Below are 25,698 nucleotides of genomic sequence, written 5' to 3'. Positions count from 1 at the left end.
TGTGCCAAGTAAAGGGGAAAACAAGTCAGCCTGAAAAGCAAAGCATGTAAATAAGAGAAAGGTCAGTAGGGGATGCACAATGGCTCAAGAACATGTGTAAACATGGTGATGATAATGAAGGCCTCTTCCCTTCATTCAACGCTCTAAGCTCAGCAACAGCTCTCCATAAATTCTAGTTGCAGGTGGCTAAATGTTCTTCCTTGGGGCTGGAGAACTGCAAAGACTTGTGAAACTTGGAAAGATGCAGATGTGGAGGAAAGCCAATCATCCATCTGTCTTGGGAGAGAGGAAGGAGAGAAATGGGTGTTGCGGTGTACATTATTTATTAAGAGCTTCTTACCTGGGGCAAGACTCCTCTGGGAACATCCTGAACTGGGAAATGTACCTAAAAAGATGTAAAATCAGCTTTCCTGAGGGATGCAGATTGACGTGTCTGAAAGTTCCCCAGTGGGAAGAAGAGGTAGAAACACAATCATAAAATGAATTATGTAGAATTACAGAAGCACTAAGTGCCTGGTCAGTTAAAAGCCATTCAGACTTATTCTCATGACCAAGCTCACCCTGCACACTGGACATGGGGCATCCTCCAAAAGACGTTGTCCATACACAGTCATCCAAGAGAAAAGTTCTACGGAAGAATCCGATCCACTATCATTGTGCCTGTCAATTCATTACTCATGCTCTTTTCATATGAAGACACATTAGTTCTCTCTTTCCCTTTGGGAACCACAAAGCCAAAAATCTTCTGCTGGCTGCGATCTTGCACTATAGGCCATAAATACTTTTAACAAACCACATGTTGGGTTGGGGTTTTTTCATTATTATTACAGATGTAGAAATAAATTTTGTTACACCTGCATTCACATGCATGAACAAACACTCTCTACTGTCTTCCAAAAGCTCACAATCATAACTTTCAATTTTAGTGCTTTACTTTTTTCAACTTCTGCCATAAAATTTTGCTGAATTACCCTATTTCAACTGTCTCTTCAAGCACTGTAAATCTTGATCATTCTACATTGTCAACAGATTTCAAAGTCTGTAGAAAAATGTGTAGAGGCACTCATCACCTATGACTGAAAATGACCAAATTAAAACTCTCCATATCCACATGCTTCGCATAATTTCACTGGCTGTAACCTTGAAATACAGAGTAGTGGCTTAATCTCAATGGGACAATCTTACTGTCCGGGTAAGCTCATTAGCTAAATGGAATCTTAACCTGTGTCGATTATTTCCTTCAAGCCACTGACAGTGAATTCAGGTAATATATTGCTTCTTGGCAGCTCAGCCTGAATGTATACATAGGATACATAACAAAAGATTCTCATTTATGGCTATTATTGTTGATGGCATTATTTTCATTGAAAAACATTTGGTTTAATGTTAATGCATAAAACAAGGAATTTTCTTAATATAACAAGGAGGCTGAAATATTGAAAATGCAATAAAGAAATCTTTCTTCAGAGCTGTATTCCTCACTCATTCATCACACTGAGTAGGTTTTACTTTGTTGGTGCTTTGACTAAGCTCAGGTCACAAAACAATATAAGTTTGAATCTTGCAAAATATTTAAAAGATTTCTTGAACAGAAAGTGAGAGATTCACTGTCTTTTGATTACCTCAGACCAAAGTTACATGTCTCAGTTTTATATAATCATCAATTATCAGACTCAACACGTGGAGAGGACAAAACTCTACCATGAGTATCAATGGCAAATGATTACCTTTTGAACCATCAGGCTACAGCCTTCAATTCAATTCAAAGTTCACCTTGAAAATTTGAATCCGTAATAAGGCCCCTTATTCCTCTACCACTGTGATCCCAAACAGAGCATGAACTAACTGTACGAACTGCTTTATACAGCTGTACAAAGAAGGTGCTCCAGTTCTCTTTCAGCATTGAATCAGATGAGATCCACGAGCTCTTAGGTTCAGATTCTGCATTTAAATTACAGTACTGCATGCTTGAATGTTTATGTCCTGTTTGATTCAGGAAAACATCTTTCACTTGAACACATGCTCAGTATAAACATGTCTCTAACTCCTGCTCAAACTGGAGTCCTAGCGTTTCTTAGAGAGCAAGATACTATTCAGTAGCTGTAAAAGAGTGTCTTCAAACAAATGTAATTATGGCACTGAATAAAAAATAAATATGTTTAAATAAGTCATATGAAACATGTTTATCATGATTCCAGAAGTTCATATTTAGAGTTTACTAAACCTCTGACCTATTTAGATAGCACATATATCTAGTACATTCCCTATAGCGAAACCCAAAAATATTTTACAGTCTTTAAGAGTATAAAATTCAGCCCTACCACAAGTATGTATCCATTTCTGGGATGACCCAGAAGCAATTTCAAAGAGAGAACATAATTGTAAAAAATAAAGAGAAAACCTTCCCCAACTGAAACTACAGGAAGAGTTCATGCACAAACTGAATTGATCTACCCTGAAATCTGGCCAGACTAGTGGGTAACTCCTTCAGTCTTACCAGAAGCTCTGCTCCAACTAATCTGCATTTATAGGGCCACAGGACGCCTGCCTTACATCAGACCTTAGTTATGATAACCATCTATAGATACCAACCAAAGTTTGCCTGGATTAAGAAAGGAATAAAAGCTGCTTGAAAATGGAGGAAAGATTGTTAATGGCTTCATAACCAAATCTGGAAATATTGTAAAGGATGTCTTCTGCTCTGGATCAATTCTTGGGCACAACTTGCAACCATAGTCAAGAAATAAACTTGCCTTATACTGAAGGGTCTATAGAAGTGAAAGAACTCAACTTCTTGGGAAAAATTAACACAAAACATTGTAAAGGTAACATGGCAGCTCCTTGTACCTCTGTGAGTTCTCCTAGTATTTATTCAAACTTCTTTTGCTAAAATATTGCAGAGGAGGAAACAATACTCTATTTTACTCAGCTTAGGAAATTCAACAAAATTCAACTTCTGCTACATTGTCTGAATATCATTTGAGAAAATAGGAACTGTTTGCACTGCGGAATGGGAGTGCTGGGACATGCCAATAAACATCAGATTACTTTAAACCTTTATGATATTATTGTATAAAACAAGATTAACATCACTACAGATCAGCTACAAAAGAAGTTCAGTTCAGTATGGCAGGGAATACGTTAAACACAATTGTGAAATAACAGTATGATAAAAAGCACCATAAAAAGTTAAACAGGAAAACAATTGAAACTCTTCCATAAATGCTTTCTTTCCTTAAAGGAACAATTCAGAAAAAAACTTTAACCTTCATAACTTTCTCTTTTTTTAATGAACAGTCAATACAAATCTGTGTGGGAGACTCTTGGATTTGCAATTAGCTTTTTTTTTATAGCATCATATTATTCCCAAAGAAATGACATACAAACATTAAAATCATTATTTTAAGCATTAAAAATCTGCTTATACTGGACTGCTAATTTTTTGTCTGTAGTGATGCCTCTACCTTAAGGTACATCCAGAAAAGGAAAAGAAGAGAATGGGAATAATTATGGCTCAGATCCGATGCAACTATTTTGGCTGCCTTATTCTGCAGGTCTTTTCAAGCCACATTGTTATTCTATTGAGTGTATTAGGAACTTCCAAGCTTTGTTTTAGTAGGACTGTAATTCTCCTAAATTGTTCCTAATCCTCATCCTTCCAGGCTTAGTGTTTAAAAATCGGATACAACTGCACTTGAGAAAGACTTCTCTCATACCTATGCTGTAACCTTTCTCATGAATTCACCAGTTTTAAGTCTGGTTTCATGCTTAGGATCCAGGAAGGATTTGTCGTTTTATATTAAATACTGATATCATAAAGAATGGTGAAAAGTACAATACAAGGTGAAAAAAGTCAGTTCCCATTCAAGCAGTCAAACATGTCTGCTTATTGCCATCACATTTCATTGTCATTTTGGCCAGAGAATGGTAAAAAGATGTGCAAACTATTGGTTTGCTCAGTTTGGCTTGAATGGGGCTGACTTCATTTAGGTTCTGGTTTTTTGTTACAAAGTCATTCATGATTCCAAACTGTTTAAATGAAACTAACATTTGAGCAAGAGACCTTTCCCCTCTCGTTCACAAATACTGACCATGTGTGGTGTATGTGTGGCACTTCTGATCTTGCCTTGGCTAAAAAAAAAATATTTCTGAATATTGAAGGACAGAAGTCAAAGTGGTTTTAAGATAGCTTGTAGCCACGTGAGTTGGAGAGATATTCACAAGGGATAATCAGTGGGCTAATGTTTCTCCAATGGGTGATTCGGAGCCCTGATAAGTGAAGCTCTGACTCTGATTTGTCCTCTAAGGAATCCTTTCTCTCCTGTTCCAGTTCTGCAGTGGCTGCAGTAGGAATCTAGGGACATTAGCTTTAGCAAACTAAAACTGGCCTTTGTGACTACTTCCCTTTCTGTGAAGGAAAATATCGTCCAAACTATCACTTCTGTTAGTGCTAAAAAAAAAGTAGTTTAAAGATGCTGAAGTGAATAAAATTTTTTATACATATGAATCTTCGCTGTTTCTTCTTCCTCTGAGTAGTTAAAATATGTGCCCAGCTCTAATTGCGCTATTTTAGTCAGGATGGAAAGAACTACATTGTACATAGGACTAGGGAGTAAAATAAAACTGTCATCATGTTTTAATTTATTTACAGAAAGAGGAACTTGAGACAGTGTAATTTTTTGTCATCAGGTTTTCATTTGTTGTATGTGAAATGAGCCTTCATACTTCCAGTTGGGTTTCGTTCATCGCCGTTGAGTCTCTGTGTGCAGATATGGTATACATCCTATGGGAAGGAGAAAGCACAACAATCATTTTGTTCGTACCAAGCTGACACTTAAGTTCCTACTTCTGGGAAGTGATTTTTCCCGATTATTTTGTTCACTGCATAGGCCTAGGAAAGCCAACTTGCATTCAGCATGAGGTACCAGGTGAATCTCCTTCCTCATTCAGAGTGATAACATGGAGGTTAAACACAAATCCAGCCTCCAAAGATTCATTGAAAGCTACTTTGGATTTGTCTCCCATTTGCCTAAAACTGCAGATGGGTTTTTGATAAACTATAAATTCAGCACCTCAAACACTTAAAACATATATAAACTCTATGTTCTGCAGATGAGATAAATCTGAGTGTAAGATTACGGAATAATCTGCTAAAGGGAGCTGTGGAATCTTGAGTTATTGACTCATTCTCTGAACAATACATCAAAAAATGCTGGACTTGGTAAGAGAATAATATGAATGATGAAATGGGCCTTCATGCTTCTAATAAGTACATACTGAGGCACATATGTTCTAGGCTTTTGAAGCAAATTACTCTACTGGAATTCTACGGATTCAGTCACTTATATGTTGTAGGGCATTTGTGGCCTTTTTATCAGCCTACACTGTCAGATTAACATCCATCATTATCTCGTTGTTGTTCAATCACAGAAGTAAGATACTTGTCTGGCATAAGACAGACCTAGAAGCATTTTTCCTCCAAGTGCACAACTAGTGTCTCCAGGAACTCCACCGGTGGTCGGCACAGATTTTGCCAGAGAGTTGTAAATAGAAGAGAGGCTTATTTTATGAGACCTTATTATTTGTTTTGGGGTTTTTTGGTGTGAGTGGTACTTACAGGGTGATTAAGGAACTATTGTCTCTCCCTGCTAATTCTGTGGCTGAAAAGCATAGTATTAATTCCTTATATAATTAACCTGTTAACACAATTCTCTCCCATTTACTTCACTGGCAATGGAGGTCATAAACAGCTTCTGGATGTGACCCATATGATGACATGAAAGAAAAGGAACAGGAGGACAGGACTGATCCTGGAGAAAAGCCTGGAGAAAAGCCTGGAGAAAAGCCTGGAGAGCCTGGAGAAAAGGAGGCTGAGGGGAGACCTTATCGCTCTCTGCAACTACCTGAAAGGAGGGTGTAGAGAGGTGGGGGTCGGTCTCTTCTCCCAGGTAACAAGTGATAGGATGAGAGGAAATGGCCTCAAGTTGCGCCAGGGGAGGTTTAGACTGGATATTAGGAAATTTTTCTTCACCGAGAGGGTTATCAAGCATTGGAACAGGCTGCCCAGGGAAGTGGTTGAGTCGCCATCCCTGGAGGTATTTAAAGGACGTTTGGATGAGGTGCTTAGAGACATGGTGTAGTGGTGGTTTTGGCAGTGTTAGGTTTATGGTTGGACTTGATGATCTTAAAGGTCTTTTCCAACCTATACGATTCTGTGATTCTGTGATCCAAAAACCATTAAAACGAATGGGACTTTTTTCCAACTATACCAATGGAGTTGCAGCTGCATCTAAAAGTAAGAACCATCCCCTTGCTTCTCTTTTTACACCTACAATCACTTTACAAATTTCCATGGCAAGAAAGACCCTGAATAGGTCACAGTCAAAAAACAAGAAATAAGATTCAAAGAGCTGTGACTCTTGGTAGATCTTATTTTGGTACATTTTTGGGACATTGTGTACTTAAAGATGTCCTACTTCTCAAAGAAATTACCTTGATTTCTTCAAAGAGTTCTTCTTCTGCAGTGTCTTCAATCCACCTGACCGGCAACAGGCAAACTTACAATCAATGACCTGGTAAATAATTGGGTTGTACATGGCTGCTGACTTTGCAAGCAAAGTTGGTACGACTGAAAATTGAATGGGAACTGAATCCGGTTGTCCAAAGGCTGACCACACAGAGACCACAGCGTAAGGGATCCAGGCAATGAGGAACCCTGCACAGATCAACATTGCCACCTTGTGAGAGGAAAAGAGAAGAGAGAACGAAGTTAATCTAGCAGTTAGACAGATAGCGCAGCACAGAGCTAGGCGGAATGCAAGGGAACATGCAACAGAATGGAAAAGAAAAATGAGAACTCGCTTCAGATACATTTACAATATGAACAAAATCTGTCACGCATTTCTCTTCTCTTTATCTAGCTCCTGTTTTCCTTTCACCTGACACAGAGCAGTTAATGAGTCTGTTATCACAGACCTTTAAAAATGCTATAATGTTGGGTTAAACATGAGGAAACTAAATGAGATCTCAGAAAATAATAATTCTTTGACATCAAATTTAAATTCTTTAAGGAGGAGAGTCCTTTAAAAACATACAGACTCTCTTTTTCACGATAATATATAACACAGAACTGTGAAAGTTTTTGAAAATCTTAGCAAGCTCTTTGAAATTAATTTGGGTTAAACTAGAAACATTTCCTATAGGGTTTTTCTTTGTTGTTTGGAGTTTTTTCTTGCTTATTTGCAGAGCCCCTCACTTCTACAGTCTCTTCCAATCCAGTATTCCTCAGACTGTCAAAAAGAAACCCAGTCTCTTTTCCATCCCACAATAAAAGAAGCATGCACTGGGAAAACAAAACCAAACCAACAATTAAGTGCAAGTCTTCCAGATTCTGGGTCCTTTGAAATCAGATTCCAAAGTTCATAAAATCAAAGTTCATAAAATCAAAGTCTGAAGAAGTTTCCAGGACTAAAGTAGGTCCTGATGGTATGTGGGAGTGGAGGACCCTGAGTATCTCTGTAGGTGAGTTTGTTTAGGAGGGTATATTCTTGTCTATATCTACTATAGCTCCTTCTTCTGTATCACCCAGTACCAGTCACCGAGGCAAAAGGAAAGGAAATTAGGAAAAGAAGAAAAGAGAAGGGTTTGCAACACCCTGATCTAATGCAGGGCTGCTTCCTCGCTTGTAGGTTGTGCTGATGTCCCACAGAGAAGGTGTCAAAACCCAGTGGGACCAATAACCTGCCACGAGGGTGGCCATTGGTAACAGGAGGAAGGAGAAGACTTTTGCCAAACTAGGTTTACCTTCTGCCTGCACCCAGGAGGGGGTTCTACGGCCTATCTGTCACTGGAAAAATGCCAACCATTTGAATCCCTTTCAAGACAAATATGGAACAAGTAAGCGTAAAGTCATTCAATAAGGCGTAAGCTGTCAAGTCTCTGGGTATAGCCACTCAGCAGATAAAAAAAATGACTGTATTTACCTGGGTAAGCTGGAATTGAAACTACTGGGAATTTAACTGAGAGTGAGAATGCTAGTACAAAGTCTCGTTTTCTTTCTCCTAACCCATAGTATGGATTTTGTACTCCGTTAGAATCTCTAAATGCTTTAAAAAGCAAATTTCTACCAAACATTTAGGTTGCATTCCTGGTAAGTGAGAAAAGGACATCCTTATAACAGGAGGAAATGTAGCCATAGGGATGTTTAATATAAATATTAAAGAAAAACTGTTTGGGGCCAAAATTTGTAATTTATGAACCAGCCTTTACCTGAACCAGCCTGTCTGCACTCAGTCACAGCCTGATATATCTTCAAATGACATCATGCAGTAATACATCTGAAGAACATGTGCCATTATACTGCTGCCATTGACAGACTATTACTGCATCCAGACTGATAGCAGTGTGTGTGCACTCATTTGGAATAAGGCAATTAGCAGCTTTATAATAAAAAAATCATCAGAAAGCACAAGGTTTTTGGATATTGCATAACCTTTTGTGGAGCCTTCGGTTCCACATCTTGATGGTAATATTACTTTCAGGGAAACTTCATTCTTTTATGGTTTTTTTTGTTGTGTGCCACTGAAGAAACCGTGCATGCGAGCCAAGGATCTCAAACACAGCCTGTTCATTATAAATTGTGCTGTGGAGTTAAATGGGTTATGATGGAGACTCATTTTCCATATTTACATTTATCCCAACATTATGTTCTCCACTGCAGAACCAAGACAGAAGGGACAACTACTAGTGTTTAGACTCAGACCGCACTGAAATTTTACGTGATCCCTCCAATATGACAAAAATAAATCTGCAACCTTGAATCAAAAGTTTACATTGTTCTTCAAAGGAAAGGTACTGAATAACCACAAAACAGTACTGTATTGAAGCATCCCTGTTTAAAGGCAAGTACAGTTTTACCAGCTGTATCGGCAGCACTGACCATACAGGTAGCTAGCTGAGATTCTCCGTTATGTTTAGACATAATGTCACTTATTGCTGTATATTATATAACTTTCAGTTCAACTCCCCAAAAATATAAAATTTGTAATAAAATTCAATTAGCCAAGCAAAAATGCCGCTTGTCTCCCTTTTGGCATGGCTTACAGAGGCTGATGAATCTTCTACAACTAAGGCATCTGGTTTTGTTCAGTACAAGTTTTTATTTTGCGAGATTTCCTAGCACAATAACCAGTATCAGCAAGGATCATGGCTGTCACCATTGCCAAATAGAAAATAGATTCAATCAGAAAGGGAAAATAGGATATCATCTGAGATGGCAAATTAATTTTATCACTTAAGTGCATTTTTATCAGCAGCTCATGGCATAAATGATAAATTATTTGCATAAAAACAATTGCAATATCACAGGATTGACTTTGATTTATATCTTCATTAACAGAGGAACATAAGCCGTCTGAAAGTTTTATTTCCCTGCTACAATAATCTGCTTTTTATCTGTTTTTCTGTTATAATTCCTGGGCACCTTGAACGCCTTAAAATAATTCTTTACAACTGTTTCTGAAAGCAAAGGGAGTTTTATGATGGGGAACAGGGCCACAGGGAGATGATGTGACTTATGTAAGGTCACACGGGAAGGCTGTGGTAGAGCTTCAGACTGAATCACAATCTCAGGGACTCGAGTGCCCTAATCACAAAATTATGTTTCAACTCCTGTCTTTTCCCATCTTGACAGAAACAGAGGAGAAAGCTAAAAGAACCACCTTCCGAGCATTGTACTATTGCTCAGCGTAGGAGAGCATATGGTTGAAGTTCTCCAAGCCTGCTTTTACAACCTGACAAAGCAAACGGAGTTAAATCTTCCTACCTACCTTGGTCAGCTTCATTTCAAGTATGTGACTGTTCTGAATCCTGGTATCATAGTGAGCAACCTCTTTGGTGGATGATTTGACTTTTAAGATGATTTTGACATAGGAAAACACAATCACCGCAGTTGGGAACAGGAGGCAAAAGAAAAGAATACTCAGAATAAAAGCCTGTCCAGCCACTGAAGCCTGTGCCAGCCACCAGTCCAGAGTGCAGGAGGTCCCAAAAGGCTCGGGGGCATAACTCCCCACACCAGCAAAAGGCACCGTAGCCCAGAACGTAGCATAGGCCCAGATTATTGCCAGACAGATAAATGCATGATGTCTCTTAAGCCAGGTACCTGGAAGATAATTCAAGAATTACAAGTTCAGGTCCATATCTATTCGGCACAATTGAACATGTCATTCTAGACATGCAGTAAGAGTTTGCTTGGCTGTTTGACAACAGCTCTGTAGGGTTCATCTCGCCTCTTTCCCGGTATCGATAGTGACCCCTGAGCTAGCCACCCCAGCTCGCGCTGTACCTCATGAAGAGAAATGCACACTCGTATGGAGGGCTCCACCTGACTTTATTTCAGATCTTTACGTTAGGTTGTGATGATTTACAACCTACAAGTGTCCGTGCAAAAGCAATCCAAACAACGACCTCAGCAACAATCGTGGGAATCTTGTCTAGTCATTTTGAAAATTGTTCGTGATCTGTAAAGGCATATTCATAGTGTGTGGTCATGTGAGAGGGAGGTTCAACCCACACGAAGGACTAAGTGTTTAATTCAGCCTTTCATTATTCAGCATGAAGGCTCACTAGCTGCAACTGTGTAATGTAACTTACGTTACTTCCTATTCCTCCTGTCCTATGTTAACTGGCTAAAGTTTGATCTCAGGGCACTTCTCAACATAAATTATTAACCCAAGTGACTGAAAGACAAGGCTTTACAGAGGAAATAACATATTCAGGATTTATTTTTACCTTGTCATTCTTTTCCAGTACAGTAAATCACCATGTGCGTACTGTCAGAAGTATTGGTAATAGGTGTTTTCATGTATGCTTGACCATTTTTTTTATTAAATGTTAATGGCATGCCTGGTGTTGTGGAGTGGAATATTGTCTCTCTGCGCATCTTGCATACAACTCTAATTCATCTAGGAAAAGCCTGAGTTTACAAGCTTTCCATCATCACCTACGTTCAACGTATTGGATTCAGATAGGACTAACGAGTTAAAACCTATGATTTAGGCAGAAATTCAGACTATGGTATTATAACAGCTCCTTCCACCTTGGAAGCTTTAATCTGTTTTCACTGCCCATCCACTGACATTGAGGAGCTTTCTTCATGGTTTGAGAATGACTTAAAACAAAATCAAAGCAAAGAAACAACTGTAATTTGGATGTGGCCAGTGCCCCTTCCCCAGCTGATTTTACATTTCCAGATCACTGGAAGGAAAATGAACACTGACTGACAAAAGATATATTCGAGCACAATGGCTGAGAGACAGAAAGCTGGTTTGTTGTGTTCAGGTGTGGAAAAACAAAGCAACAATAGAGCGAGCACTAAAAGAGCGACAATATTTTCACAGCTATTGTCAAACCATAGCAACCTATTACCAAAAAAAAAAAAAAACTCAAAAAAACCCAAACCAAAAAAAACAATTTCTGCTTTTGGAGCAAAATGAAGGTGTAGGTATATAGCCAGGTGCTCCAGGTTCCTGATGACTGATTTAGGCCTTATACAGAGAATGGCTAAGTTAACCACCTAGACTGAACATGTTAGATATGTTTATTGCTCTCCATCATTTTGTATGGACAATCATGATCAAACAGCCCTTGAGAAAAAAGGTTTCAAAGTGTTCTGTCTGTCTTGAACTAAGATCTCATACTAAATACCAGAGCTCACGGCATGAATGCAGCCAGCCATGAAATACTTACTTCAGCTCACCAAGTCTGTGAAAAATTGTCTATGATTTGGGTTGCCACTGAATTATTTTGATAAGACTTTTAGAGGAAGAATTGAAATCCTGCTTAATGTGAATGGTGTATTGAAAACTCAGCTAAGGAAACCTTCCTTGCACTCACACTTAAGGAAAAAGTATGGACATGCCAGGATCTATGACAGCAGATCTTAGCACAGTACCACAGCTTTTAATTGACTGCACGCTCAGCTATTGGACAGACCGGCTTACTTACACTTCCTAGCTGTAAACATTTCTTATAACTTAACATTACATGATCAATATTATATATCAATATAATGAAATCTGTTGTATGTCCCTCAAGTCACATGGGCAAGGTATTTCTTATATGTAAAGTCACCTTGAGTATTCCCTGTACTCTGTTGGGGAGTTAGTCCCTTCCAATGCAAGAAAAACATCTTTTCTAAACTGTGACAACATCTTTTAACTGGAAAGAATGAAGTACATAATACTTCGTATTCAAGAGATATAAGATATTGATGGATATGGTGATACCAGCTTTCATTGCTAAATTCATTTCATCCTCTCAGGTTCTGTTTCCATATTAGAGAGACAATATCACATTATGACCTACTGCACATCCAAGTCTTGTAGATGTTTTAAATAGCTTGCCACATATCTTAAAGGAATTCAGGCATCTAATAAGGAATGCTTTTATGTGTTGGTCCATAAGACCTTGCAATATGTGCAATAGCTGCATCTGTTAATGTTAATAGGCCTTAGTAGACACAAAGTGATTTGTCTATGAGTGATTACTAAAACTCATGGCTTAAGCAGACAGCAGAGAGACAACAGCGAAGGTGATAAGTCCAGCATACAAATTTAGCTGGGATTACTTGGATCATGCAAATATGTTTCTCTTATCTGTGTATTCCCCTCTGTATTTAACAAAAGCATTTGGAGGAGCTTAAGTATGATTTCAGTCTAGAAAACTATATCAGTTAATATAGTTTTTCTACAGTCACTTAATATAGTTTTTATATAGTCACTTAATATAGTTTTCTTTCTTACCGTAAGACAAGTGGCAGATTTTTAGGTATCTATCCAGGCTGACAGCTGTCATGGTAATAAGGCTCCCACAGCCAAAGAAGAAACCAGCCCATCCATACCAGCGGCAGCCCATCCATCCAAACACCCAGCGGTGAGAAAAGAAGGAAATTATACTAAAGGGTTTTCCTACCACTTCAAAAGGAGAAAGGAATGTCAGTTGACTGATAAAATCCATCACTGATAAACCCACCCTTTTTCAGAAACGCAAACCCTCCCCTTTGCCCAGATCTAATACTGGTAAAAATGCTCTGCAACCTGGAGAGAGGGCTTCAGGCAGAACAGATATGATGACTTGCGTGCCCTCCATCCACAGGATTAAGCCTAAGACAGCAGTGGCTAGATCCCATAGCATCTATGCTGTGGCAGGATGAGCCAAGCCTGCAGAATGGCTGGAAACAGGTGCTTCACTGCAGACCACGTGAACCAGAAGTAAACCCATACTCTGGTACTGGGCATGTGCAAGCTCTTCCCATTATGAGAACTTCAGAGTATGTGTTAAGTCCACACGCAAACACATGCCAGTATGTAAACAGTATAGGTGATGGGTGAGTCTGGGTTTGGAACAGGCACAGATCTAGTTAAGCTACATCCCTATAATCAATTGAGTGTCTTCAAACACAGGGTAAAGAAATTTGCCTTAAAAGAGGACTTCTGCAAACCTATCAAGGCCCAACAGTAGGAAGCATACTGTGGTAAAGCGTTAGGTTAGAAAGGAAGATGGTGCTATCGTCACAGCATGGACTTGAGCTGCAGAAGTGGTTTCAGCTCTTGTCTATACCAGGCTCTTCCTTGGTGACTCTCAGCAAGTCACCTGGCCACAGATATTAAAAAGTTTTAAGCATCCCCAAACAGAAGGGAAGTACCTAACTATTTTGGAGACTCTGTCCTAGTAGCACCTTAGCTCATTTCTCCATTTGTAAAACTGGGTGGTACATTATGGAAGAAGTGAAGTTAGGTCATATATTGTTCCATTCTCACCTTAAAATAGATTAACGTTATTCATATTATTTGTAAGTATCGTGAAAATGAGAAAGTAGAAATTGTAATTTTATAGTTGGAAATCTCCACTTCCTGATTTTACTTTTTTTTGTCTCAAACTGGACAAACAAAAAAATCAACTTTAATGGAACAGAAAACTCAAAAATTTACAATCTAGGAACATCAGCATGTTTTCCAAATCTTTCATTTCTACTTACCAGACTAACCTGAAATGGTCCAAGGCCTGAACAGTTCAACTGCAACATTCAAACAACATTAAATATTGAACTCCACCTTCCTGTGACTGTATTCCTTCCTGCACAGGAGTTGCCAGAGCACCTCAAGGAGTTGACAACATCTCAGCTGCCCTGGGCTAGTTTCCCTGGCTGAACCACACTGTAATGTCATGGAAGTTCAGTGAATTAGTTTATAAAGAAGACAAAAATGGTCTTGCAAACTGTAATTCCCACAAGGTAACCTAGTCATAGAAGTCGGGACAAAAGTCTCTCTTGTTGAAGTGATCTGTAGAAAACTGTTTTGAATTGTTCCCAAAAATTTTCCATTTCAGATCAAACAGATGTGAAACTAGACATTCTGTTTTCATTCTTAACAGAAAATTAAAACAGTTATACCAAAACAAAATCTTGCAGAAAGTGGCCTTTGCTCCAGTTTCTATGCCAAAAGCATCATGATTGAAAACCCTTCAAAATGAGACTTATTTTTAAACAAGGTATTTTGGGATTCTTTTCCTTTAGCCTAAGCCTGTAAGGAAAATTCTACCTGATCCTGAAGGTTGTGCTCAGGTCAATACATTATGTGCTCTTCTCCGAGCAGAAGCAATATACTTTAATTTGTCAAGCAAAAGCTGACCCCAGTGATTAAGGTTTCAAGAAAAACATGAAATATGGCAAGGTCTAGGATATATGCTAAGAGTCAGCAACTTTACTCATGTAAATCATTGCCAGCTCTAAAGGCCCAAACATGTATTTGCACAAAATTAAATTTCTCTTCATCAGCACAGGACTCAGAGCACGGTATAAGTGCAAAATGAGCCTGATGCAGTTTTGAACAAGTGGCTGGTGCCACCCTGTGGAAATCTGCAGGAAGCAGGGCCATGGCAGAACCTGTTTCTTGAACAAGGCTCCAAGACAAGTGCGTGAAATACCAAGATTTTGGAAAAAGTCCCATCTTCACTCCAATCGGTCCAGCAGACAGAACACATCACCTTTCTCGACACAATATCTTCCATTTAAAAAAAAAAAAAAAGAAAAGAAAGAAAGAGAAGGGAGAAAAAGCATGCATGGCTGTGCCAATCACAATTATTTTTAATTACAAAACTGAAACACACAGGTCGATTGAGATCCCCATGGAAGACAAGGTGACCAAGTAGTATGTTGGTGACAGACCTTAACAGAGAAACTAGCAGCCCTTATGCTACGAGGGCTCCCAAACAAGCTGTAGTTTGTATGGTTGGGACATACAGCTTACATGGTTAGGAGGTCTCTGTTTACATTCCAAATGTATAGCTACAGAAATTCTCCTGAAACACTCTGTCTCATTTGGAGCGACTCTCACTGGAGTCAGATATAAGCCTTATAAAATAAGACAGACTCTTAGGACACAAAGGAGATGGGAGCATCACAGAAGAGGCAAAAACTGGTCTTTTTTTTTTTTTTTTCTTCACTTCTAAGTGCTGCAAGATGGAAATAGTGTCTCCATAGCAGATACGCCAAAGAAACCATTGGGATTTCTTTGTGTGGTAACAGTGCAGAGATATTTATACTAACGTCTTTCTTCTGCTGAATTCATAAGTATCTCCTTCAGAAAACCACGTTTACGGATCATCAAGAAGCATCAAAAGTACTGGTAGTTGAGGGGGTGAGCAGCTCCTTGGCTGTGTGCAGTAAGAGCACGATGACCTTCGGTTCTGGGAGGCTGGGAGCCATCATTTGCTGTTGTTCAGTGCTATTTTAGGAATCCGGATGAAGGCAAAAGCATTTGGCAGAGACGAGGGCAGGAAAAGAGTGCACTGGAGCTGGGGGAAGGGGTGATCATGGTGTATGCAGATGACTTTGGGAGCATGGGAACATACTGTCTTTTATATTGCACTGGGGAGATCCCATGGTCAGCTGGGTCTCAGCAGGCCTTTATACCTATTGGACTGTCTGCCACCCAAAATATCCTTTTCTAAAGGACATCCAAGCCTCCCCCTGCATTTGCATGTAGCCATAAGCAGTTGAATGAGACTCATGTCCAGAGCCAAAGGAATGATCTCCAAAGGCTTTTGACTCTGCAACGTTGTGTAAACCTTTCCAAAGCTCCCTCCTCTCATGCCAGGGCATCCTGGCTGTGGGGTTGAAGTAAAAATCCCTCCAGTTGGCTGACGTTGCTCTTACTGTATAGATAGACACTAATGCTTATTTTCCTGACCCAGAGATAAAAGAGAACAGTCGCTAGAGAGAAAATTATTAGCTTTGATAGGCTGATGGCCACTGGCATTTTCCAGTTCTTCCCCCTCATACCCCTCCCCAGTCATATTTGACTAAATATGTATTTTTGAGGTATCTAGATCTCTCCTGTTGCACCCCACAGCAGGAAAACATAATTTTCTTCAACTGTAATACCGAGCTATTTTGTGGTTATTGTGGCAGGATGCACAGGGGAGCTGTCTTTGAAGGCCTGCCCAATGCTGGGGTGAACAAGAATTTTGCCTGATTGATAAATCCAATCCTATTTTTTCCTCTGTACTTTTCATTTTTTTCCATCAAGTTGTTTAGGAATGTTGTTTTCTATCCTTCTCTCTTATTTATATGCAAATAATAGAGCAAAAGGCATTTTGGGCTCCCCATGACTTCCAGAGGACTGACTCTTGGTGCTGCCAGAAAGAATGGTGGGATAGTAAAAATGAGTGAAAATAAGACATTAAATTACCTGAAATGCCCAGATCACACACTGCTAAATTAACAGTCATTATCTCAGCAGGTCTCAACTTCTTTTTTCGCTTTGAAGACATAAAAATAACATACCCATTTCCCAGAGTTGAAAGAATCCCTATAAAAATAAAACAAAAAAAAAAAAGAAAAACAATCAAATTGGAATTCTCCTTAAAAACAGCAATATCCCATCTTCCTTGTGAAATCCTCTGATATTTTCAGCCTGAACCTGTGGTCCCAAGGCTAGACATTTTGCTCTGAAACATGATCATCTCATCCTCATTACGGAGCTCAGAGACATCTACTGCAGACATCACCCTCCCACAACAAATGCTATTTTCCCCCCTGCAGCAGGGCATTGCCTTCACCACCTGAGCCTGCACAGCTATCGTTTGCATGCACGTAATAGAAATCCCATAATTCCTCTGTTCTGATCAACCCCATTTGTCTCACAAACATTTATACAACCACAAGAATGAAATTCAGCTGTCTGTAATCACAAGGACCTCAATCTCTGACCAACCTTAATTTTATTAAATACTATAATCAGAGGTTGAGTGATACATTTTTAAAATAATTTAAGATATTACTATCACATCTTAAATTTTACAATAAAAAATTATTTCTAACATAAGAAGGAAAAATTATAAAATATATTTGATTTTAACTTCCAGCTGGAATTCAGTGCATGAGAAGGGATCCTGTTGATGTTGGCTGACATCTTTTTTGCCGTGTCACCACCCGAGGACTCACAGGGACCAACGCTGCAAGTGGTTAATAGCCACGGAGCTAATCACACTGGTACCAAAAATTGCAGGGTTTCCAGTTCCCTTAAAGAAAACTGTTTCTTCACTAACTCGTGTTTGAAAGAGTTTGAGCCCAGAGCGAGCGTTTTGCAGTGGAAACACAGGACAGCAGACAACTTCCCTTCCAGGAAGCAAGAGTCACCCCCGAAGGTGAACACCCCAAAGGGCCCACGGCCCACGGAGGTCTCACGCCGGAGCAGAGGAGACAAGAAGGAGGGAGAAGCAGAAGAAAACAGTGAAGAGCAAAGAGCGGCAGAGACCCCAACCTCCTGAACTGCCGTTGCCTCACCAAAGGGACCCACAGCGGCAATAAGGGAGAAGATGTTGGAGTTCAGTTCAGCCTGGGAAAGGGGGAGGAAAGGTGTTTTCCTTAAGTATTTCATGTATTCCTTAAGTATTCTCACTACCCAAAGCAGTAATTAACTGTTTTCAGTTAAATTCCCCACGATGAGTCTGTTTTCCCCACAACAGTAACTGGTGAGTGATCTCCCTGTCCTTGCTGCTACCCTGCCTTTATCTCCACTGCTTCTGCTCTTCCGATTCCCTCCCCGTCCCACTGCAGGGGCTGTAAGCAAGAGGCTGCCCTGGGTGCTTGGCTGCTGGCCGAGGCCAGCCCTCCACACTGTGCTGGTTTTGGCTGGGATAGAGTTAGTTTTCTCCATAGTAGCTCCGATGGGGCTATGTTTGGATTTGTGCTGGAAACAGCGTTGATAACTCAGGGATGTTTTTGTCACTGCTGAGCAGTGCTCACACACAGTCAAGGCCTTTTCTGCTCCTCACCCCACCCCACCAGCGAGTAGGCTGGGGGGGCACAAGGAGTTGGGAGGGGACACGGCTGGGACAGCTGACCCCAGCTGACCAAAGGGCTATTCCATACCATATGGCGTCATGCTCAGCATGTAAAGCTGGGGAAGAAGAAGGAAGGGGGGACATTCGGAGTGATGGCGTTTGCCTTCTGCTTTCCTGGAGATGGCTGAACACCCGCCTGCCCATGGGAAGGAGTGAATGAATTCCTTGTTTTACTTTGCTGGTGTGTGCAGCTTTTGCTTTCCCTATGAAACTGTCTTTATCTCAACCCACGAGCTTTCTCACTTTTACCTTTCCGATTCTCTCCTCCGTCCGGCCAGGGAGAGTGAGCGAGTGGCTGTGTGGTGCTTAGTTGCTGGCTGGGGTTAAACCATGACACACACTGCTATACAAAAGTTGTAAATAACCGAACTTTCCTCTATTGATGAGTCACTCTTTGTGGTGCCTTCCTACACATGGCTCTGGTGGTGCAAACTCAGCCATATTCCATGTTTCAAAAAGACCCCAGCAGCCCTCCAGCCGCCCAGCAAAGCTGCCCTCTCCAGATACGGTACCTTTGAACACCACATAATTTTCATCACAGTCTGCTGGGAGGCCAGACCTCAGGAATTAAACCTCAGGAAATAAACGGGTATTTCCTCTGGCCCATGAATGGAATGATCCCCTTGCAAGGTGTCATGTCCTCACAGAACCAAGAAACCCAACCTGGGCACATCCATGAGGCAGAGAGAAAAATGCTTCCCAGAGGCTAAAACTGGAGTTTCTCAAGAATTATGAGTAACTGTGGAACCAAAAGTTTACCAAACTCAGGACAAAAATACTTTGATTTTGAATTTTTCAGTAATAAATGCAACACTCCTCTAATTGGAAACGCTTCTTATTTTTATACTGACAGTATTACTCTCTATATTATTTTAAAAAATAAACAGGACAGAAGCTGGCTGATCATTTAATATTAGCTTTTCTCAGCAAATTTGATTTATCCTTGGTGAATTCTTATGGCTCTGAAAACTTAATCCGAATTATAAGTAGATACAGGTATTCATTTGAATTATTTTCTTCCTTGCAGCTCAGTAAATGAATCTCAGTGTTGCTGAGCATTTTTCATATGTCTTAATCCTTTTCTCTCTTAATGCCATTTTCTCGCTAGTGATATTTAGGATATCTACTGTGCCAGCATTTACCTTTCAAAAGTACTTGACATTTTCCCGCATCTTTTTCAACTGACTGGTAGTCCAGAGAGATGTCTTCATCAGACAAGTCTCTGAAGCAACTGATCATTATTAATAGCAATGTTTCAGAGAGCCCCAGCCCACTGACCTCCTAATCCTACAGCTGGAAGGGGTCCAGTGATAGCTTCAGTTGCCTTTTGTCTATACCTGCATCTGACAATTGCTTATGTGAATTCTTTTTTAACTCCTTGGTGATAGAAACTTTATAATCTCCCTAGATGAGCCATCTAATGCTTCGTTCTTCCTTCTATTAAAGAGATTTTCCTAACAGCTAGCTGAAGTCCTTGCTGGTGCAGGCTCCCAGCTCTGGTAGGTGCTGGCAAGGCTGCGTGCCTGGGCAGAGCCTGGGGTTGGAAACGGGAAAAAAGACTCTTCGGATATAAAATAAAGGCTCTTTGCCAGGAGCAAACAGTTCAGGGCACAACTGTCCATGGCACCATAACACTATTACATAAATACACACAAAGAGCCAAGGATGAGATAATTAAAAAAGTGCCACACACAGAGAAAGAGCCAACCTGCAGTGAAAAGCAAACGTGTATAAAAGAAGAAATCTGAACAAATAAGATTCCTTTTCTCCAATCTGACAGCAGTGCTAAACCATCAGAGGAAAAAAAAAAAAAAAAAAGAAGCTAGTTCAGGATTTTGTTTTCAGTTAAGCTGTTTCATAACACACTGAGGAAGTGTGCAACAACAGTTTGCAAATCAATAGTTACTTGCCACGGACTTTCAAAGGAGCCGACAGCCAGCAGGTCTCCGCTCAGTCGTTAGTCACCCTACCCGGCCCTACAGTAAATAATCAAGCCAGTGATGAAAAAGCTAGCGGGGGAAGTGACAAAGTGAAAAGAATTGGATTCTTATAACCACGTGTACCATTTGATTTTTTTTTTTCCCCAGACAATTAAAAAAATACACACGGAAATGAAGTAGTTAGGACAAAAGATCACACATTCACAGAGAATTTATCACAGGTTGGTCAAGACCCCTGATTTTCTTTAAAGACAAAAAAATGTATTTTTCTTTTTTCAAACTGCAATACTTCAGTTGTACAACCAGCCTGCCCCTAAAAGCTCTGCTGAGCTTCCTGATAGGATCCCAGCCTTGTTCGCTCACTGGGCAGCTGCTTCCCCTGTTTGAAATAAATTTTAAACTCACTTGCACCTTATATGCCTCAAGCACAAAAAGATACTCAATAGCAACCCCCACCTCCTGGCTTCCCCCCTTTGTGCAGCTAGTCCCTCTCTCCGCTATGAGGATGTCCACACAGGACATCCTCAAGAAGGGCCACCATTTCTTGGAAGAGATCTGCAAAAGAATAGGGGGGACAGTTCAGTGGCAGAAGGTGACAATGGACAGGTTCAGCCTGAACCACAAGTTACAATTAAAAACCACAGACATACCCTTCCTGGGTACGGAGCTGAACGCTCCAGCTTGGTCTTCCATCTTCTGCAGATTACACAGTTTACAAAGTAAATCTGCAATACTCCAGAGTTACCACAAGACACAACTATACCCAAGAGCTATTTAAGTACATAGTTTTTGCTTACTATTTTGGATACTTGGGAGCTGGGATTAACTATAAAGCTGCCAATTAAAGCAAATTTACAGCCTCAGCAAGCCTTTTGTGTAAAATTTGATGTCAGTAAATAGTTTCACAGAGCTAGACTTCCTTCTCCACTACATCAAGACCCCCTATCCACCACCGAAAATCTCTGCATGGCAGTGCTTCATGTCCCAACAGAAATGTGGATGCTTTGAAGTGTCAGAAATCATCTTAGTGGAAAAGGAAATTTAGGATTATGTTTGTTTGCAGAAAGTAAAAAAAGCCACTCACAAATTTACCTGGGAACAACAAAGATTAATTTCCTTCTAAGTTCTCATATTTTTGCAGGCCCTAGCTATTACTAAAATGTTGCCATCCACTTAAACATGAATGGGTAATAAAATACGGATCTGCACATCAACAGGAGCAAATGGTGGCATCCCCAAGGGGATAAACTAAACCAGTCTTGTAAAGGCACAACTCACATGTGAAGCATCAGCCCAAGCAAAGCTTTTTCTTTTTCTTGGTAAGAAAAATATGTTTAAAGACTACTTTACCCCATCTATTCACAAGCACAGAAGAAGACCTGAGATTGCTCCTTCCACCAGTTTTGTCTAATTCCCCCTGTTAGTGGCTGAGCTCTGAGATGTAATTCAGCTTTACTGGTAAAAAGCATAACACCCTCCTTCTTCACACAAACCCCTATAAAAAGCGGGGGTCTGCACTTCTCTTGGCCTCTGGCAAATTAATATCCATTACTGTATTGCACGCAGTGCCTAAAACACTGTTGTGCTGGTCTAGAAAACATGAAACCAGTTGCTGTTGCTGGAATGGCTGAGGGTATGACTGACCAGCAGCTAGGCAATGACTGCTTAAAATCATTACAATGATTGCTAAAAGGAATTTAAAACATCTGTGCAGGATACCGGTGGTATCTGATGCTATAGATGCAAGTCCAAGGAAGATGCAAATATAGCATTCACATGCATACATGAAAAGCATACTTGGCTGTAATGAAAGCTGCTACTGGAGTGTGTAATGACCATAAGGGTAAAGTAACTAACCAAGTAAAACACAATGCAAAACAAACACATGAAAAAATAAGTTAAACCCAGAGCAAAATGTAGGATATGATGTCTAAAGTAGAGGTACACATGTATACGGCAGAGCTATGGCTTGAACTTTCCTGGCTTGGGCTGATGGGCGTAATGAGTCCACCACAGACTGATGTCGAGTCCACAACGCCAGGAAGGTGGGAATCTTACTGATATATCAAAATTATTATCAACCCTTTATAAACTATAATTTCAGTCTCCTCACACTGCTCATGTAAATCTGTGCCTTCATGGTTAGGTTTTGGGTTTCCACTGGAAAGTCATGGTTTCTGTTCCTTGCCTTAGTTTGATTATAGCTATGTTTTTCAAGATGTTTCACACGTAGCAGGGGTATTTCTCTGGAACTGGATAAATCTACACTAAATACAGCCGATATAACAAGGCAACACAGTGTACATTGGAAGGATTCATTTCAACTACTCAGACATATTTCCTGGGATTAAAACTAAGCTTGCTTAACCGAGCGAAAAAAGAACCAAGGGGGGTTGTTTTGGACAGTTCAGTGAAGACATCTGTCTGCATAGCAGCAGAAAAAATATGTATATGTGAAAAGCTAGGATACGTACAAAACAGTGCATGAATACCGAGAACAGCACAGAGATACAGCCTCACCTGCCATCTCTGCTGCTCTGAATTCCTTTTTTGATAAAGACATAAGCAGAAGGCAAATGAGAAATAAGCATTATTCAAGCCTTTGTGAGACCTCCACTGCAGAAAATATTAGATTACTTACTTAGAACAGCCGGGGGAAAGGCGGTAAGAGAGAGTAGGAAGGAGGGATGTAAAATAGTGAATGAGAAACATGAAGGTAGGACTGAAAGATCTTTGTATTTTGTGCAGAACTGATAGAACAAGAGAATGAATCAAAACCAAAATAAATGTCAAGGAATACACTGCATACCCTGCATTCAGCCTGGTGTTCAGCCAGCTGACACCCGGAGCCCAGTTTGGTGTAGCACAGTTACGTGACCTTGGCTCAGCTTTACTGAGAAAATAGGTGCTGAACTGTGAGAAACTGCATAAACTAAAGCCATAAAGCATAAGGAAACCTAAACCAGAGAAAGAAGTGTAAGTGTTGAGGCAACGCTTAGAAGCTCAAGTACTTGAGAGCAAAAATATTGACACAAAAAGATATAACCTTGCCCCCATCCCCAAAGCAAAGGTGGTAAATCATCAAGAACAAGGACCAGTTTATTCCTAGAAGCAACAGAGATCAGTATTTCCCAGGTGACTGACAACTCCTTGGCGTATGAATACTTCACGTAGAAAACAGTCCCAGCTATCATCTGTGTGCACTAACCAATAAATAATTGCATTTATTCTGCTTGCAAAGTCACTTTGCACATGGTAAAAGACTCCAAAATGAAAGAGAGGGAAGGGTGTTAGGCAGAAAATACTGTTCAATATAATATGTTCAATATAACAGACGACAGCTGATGCCAGGAGCTGAGGAAGATTCAGATGAGCACGTCTGAGGATGTTCTCTTTGCTGTGTAGGCACATGAGAGAGGCTTTGAAAACAGGCCATAAAACCCACCTGGCTTAAGGGCAAAAGCCAGTTCTGGTTGGGAATGATTAAACCGCAAGCTAGTAACCTGTCAGCAGAAAAAAATCGAGTATTTCTTGACTTTTTGCTGGAAGGTCTACTGCTGGTCACTTTTGACTACCTGGAGCAGCTTTGTGTGTTGACACTAACTGTTGACACTGTTGACACCATATTTCTAACACATTCTCTCCTCTCCCTTCTAGATTTTTCTTTCTAGTATGAAGAAATACATAATTACACATCTAATGCACAGCAGCTTCTGCCTTCTTTGTGAGTGCCTGCAAGGATGCAGTGACATAGTCATATTTCAAAGATGAATTACAAAATCATTACCAATTACAGTCAAGTAAAACCCAGCTACAATATCAGCTTCTCTAGAAAGCTTTGATGCAAAGGGGTCTTCCTTCTGGAGATAGTGAGGAAGGTATTCTTCCTGGGAGGAAGTGTTGTGATCTGATGCCATCTCAGTCATGTGCAGTTCAGCGTCTGAAAAACAAAATAACAGAATTTGCAATAGATCACATCTGCCACCAGAAAATGCAAAGATATTTTTGTTCATAAACAAGATGCATCCTCCTGTCTTCATTTCTGCTCTACCAGCTCCTAGGGCATTTCAGGATCCAATTCAAAATTGCATAAAGTATCCTGCCATGATTTATTTCATGACTTACTTTATCCAAGAATGTCATGATTCATATGGCACTCATCACAGTAATCCGTCTGAGCAGTATCTAGGTACCAGTGTGTTGTAGCATTCAAGCCAGGGCCTCTGAAGTGCCTTCCCTGAATATCTTAAGGAGCTTCATGTTTCCAGCTGGGTGTAAGAGTGACCCAAGACTGAGAATACAGAAAAACCAAGCAGGGCAATTGCTTGTGTCTGAATAGCTTCATTGCTCAATATGTTTAATGCATACTGAACGTGTTGTCTTTATCTATACAAACTGTTCTTGTAATACCAAGAAACTGGGAATTATCAGTAAGACAGTCCCAGCAATTTCTGCATATCCTGAGGGGCACTATGTCTACAGATGGTAGCTCTGCAAATTTTACAGTTAAGTGAAAAGTTACAACCATAAATTCTCCTTAGAGTTATTTAGGTGGTGGGTTCTAATGTAAATAACTTTACATGGTTAAGGTTATAAACAGTAATTGGCTATTACAGTTATGAAGAAGCTGCAGGAGTATTAAATAGTAGACCCATCTGGGCAAGCTTGTGGAGTTTTCTTTCCATTTCCTTTTGTGTGGAAATGGGCTACTGAGGTCAAAAGTTCTAAGGTCAATAAAGTGAACCCTGATATGGGAAAACTAGAATCTGGCAGATGGCCATGAAGGTTACCCCTCCAGGACAACTGAAGAAGTAAAGTGAGGAACTCTAGCATAAGATAAAAACATTTCTGCAATGCTTGAAACCACCCAGCCAAGAGCTATTTAGGACATTCAGTCACCCCACTTCTTCCTGCCAGTGCTTGGTGGGGCAGGAGTGGCATGCAAGAACTTAGCACTTGACTCCCAGGGCTTCCATACTTCTTGCTGTGGGACCTGGGACAAGTTGCAAAGCTCTAAATTTCGCCCCTCAAAAGTCCAAACTTGCAGGGAGACTAAGCGAGGAGAGAAAATGTTTCATTATTTTACCCATTTGTTATCTCTTCGGCATCTTGAAGGCAGACGATCTTCTCAGTAACAGCCTTGTATGGCCAGAAACGTAGCAGATGACACCTACCTACACCTAAAGCACCCACAACCCCCTCCTTGCTGTCCCTCTAGCTTTGAAAAAAAGATCTCATTTAAGGGAATCAGGTCATGGGGGTACATTGAGACTCCAGGCATGGGAGACATCAAAAGGTGTCCCAGGTATATGGCTCCAAGTAGCACTAAGTCTTTAAAGTTCAGCAGCTT

General features: G+C 40.3%; 1 protein-coding gene across 1 annotated transcript; it reads right to left on the bottom strand.

Moving 5' to 3' along the window:
- Positions 1–4,713: 4,713 nt before the first annotated feature.
- Positions 4,714–24,289, bottom strand: LOC142407619 (opsin-5-like). Its single transcript, XM_075497249.1, has 6 exons — positions 24,136–24,289; positions 16,752–16,871; positions 12,804–12,974; positions 9,828–10,162; positions 6,493–6,737; positions 4,714–4,783 (listed from the first exon to the last, which is right to left on the bottom strand). Exons 1-6 carry the CDS (start codon positions 24,272–24,274, stop codon positions 4,720–4,722), a joined length of 1,074 nt encoding a protein of 357 aa, XP_075353364.1. The 5' UTR covers positions 24,275–24,289; the 3' UTR covers positions 4,714–4,719.
- Positions 24,290–25,698: the final 1,409 nt, after the last annotated feature.

The sequence above is a fragment of the Mycteria americana genome, chromosome 3 (assembly GCF_035582795.1).
Source record: "Mycteria americana isolate JAX WOST 10 ecotype Jacksonville Zoo and Gardens chromosome 3, USCA_MyAme_1.0, whole genome shotgun sequence".
In the NCBI taxonomy this organism is placed as follows: domain Eukaryota; kingdom Metazoa; phylum Chordata; class Aves; order Ciconiiformes; family Ciconiidae; genus Mycteria; species Mycteria americana.
Note: the sequence above shows the minus strand (reverse complement) of the source record. Positions and strands in the feature narration are given on the sequence as shown.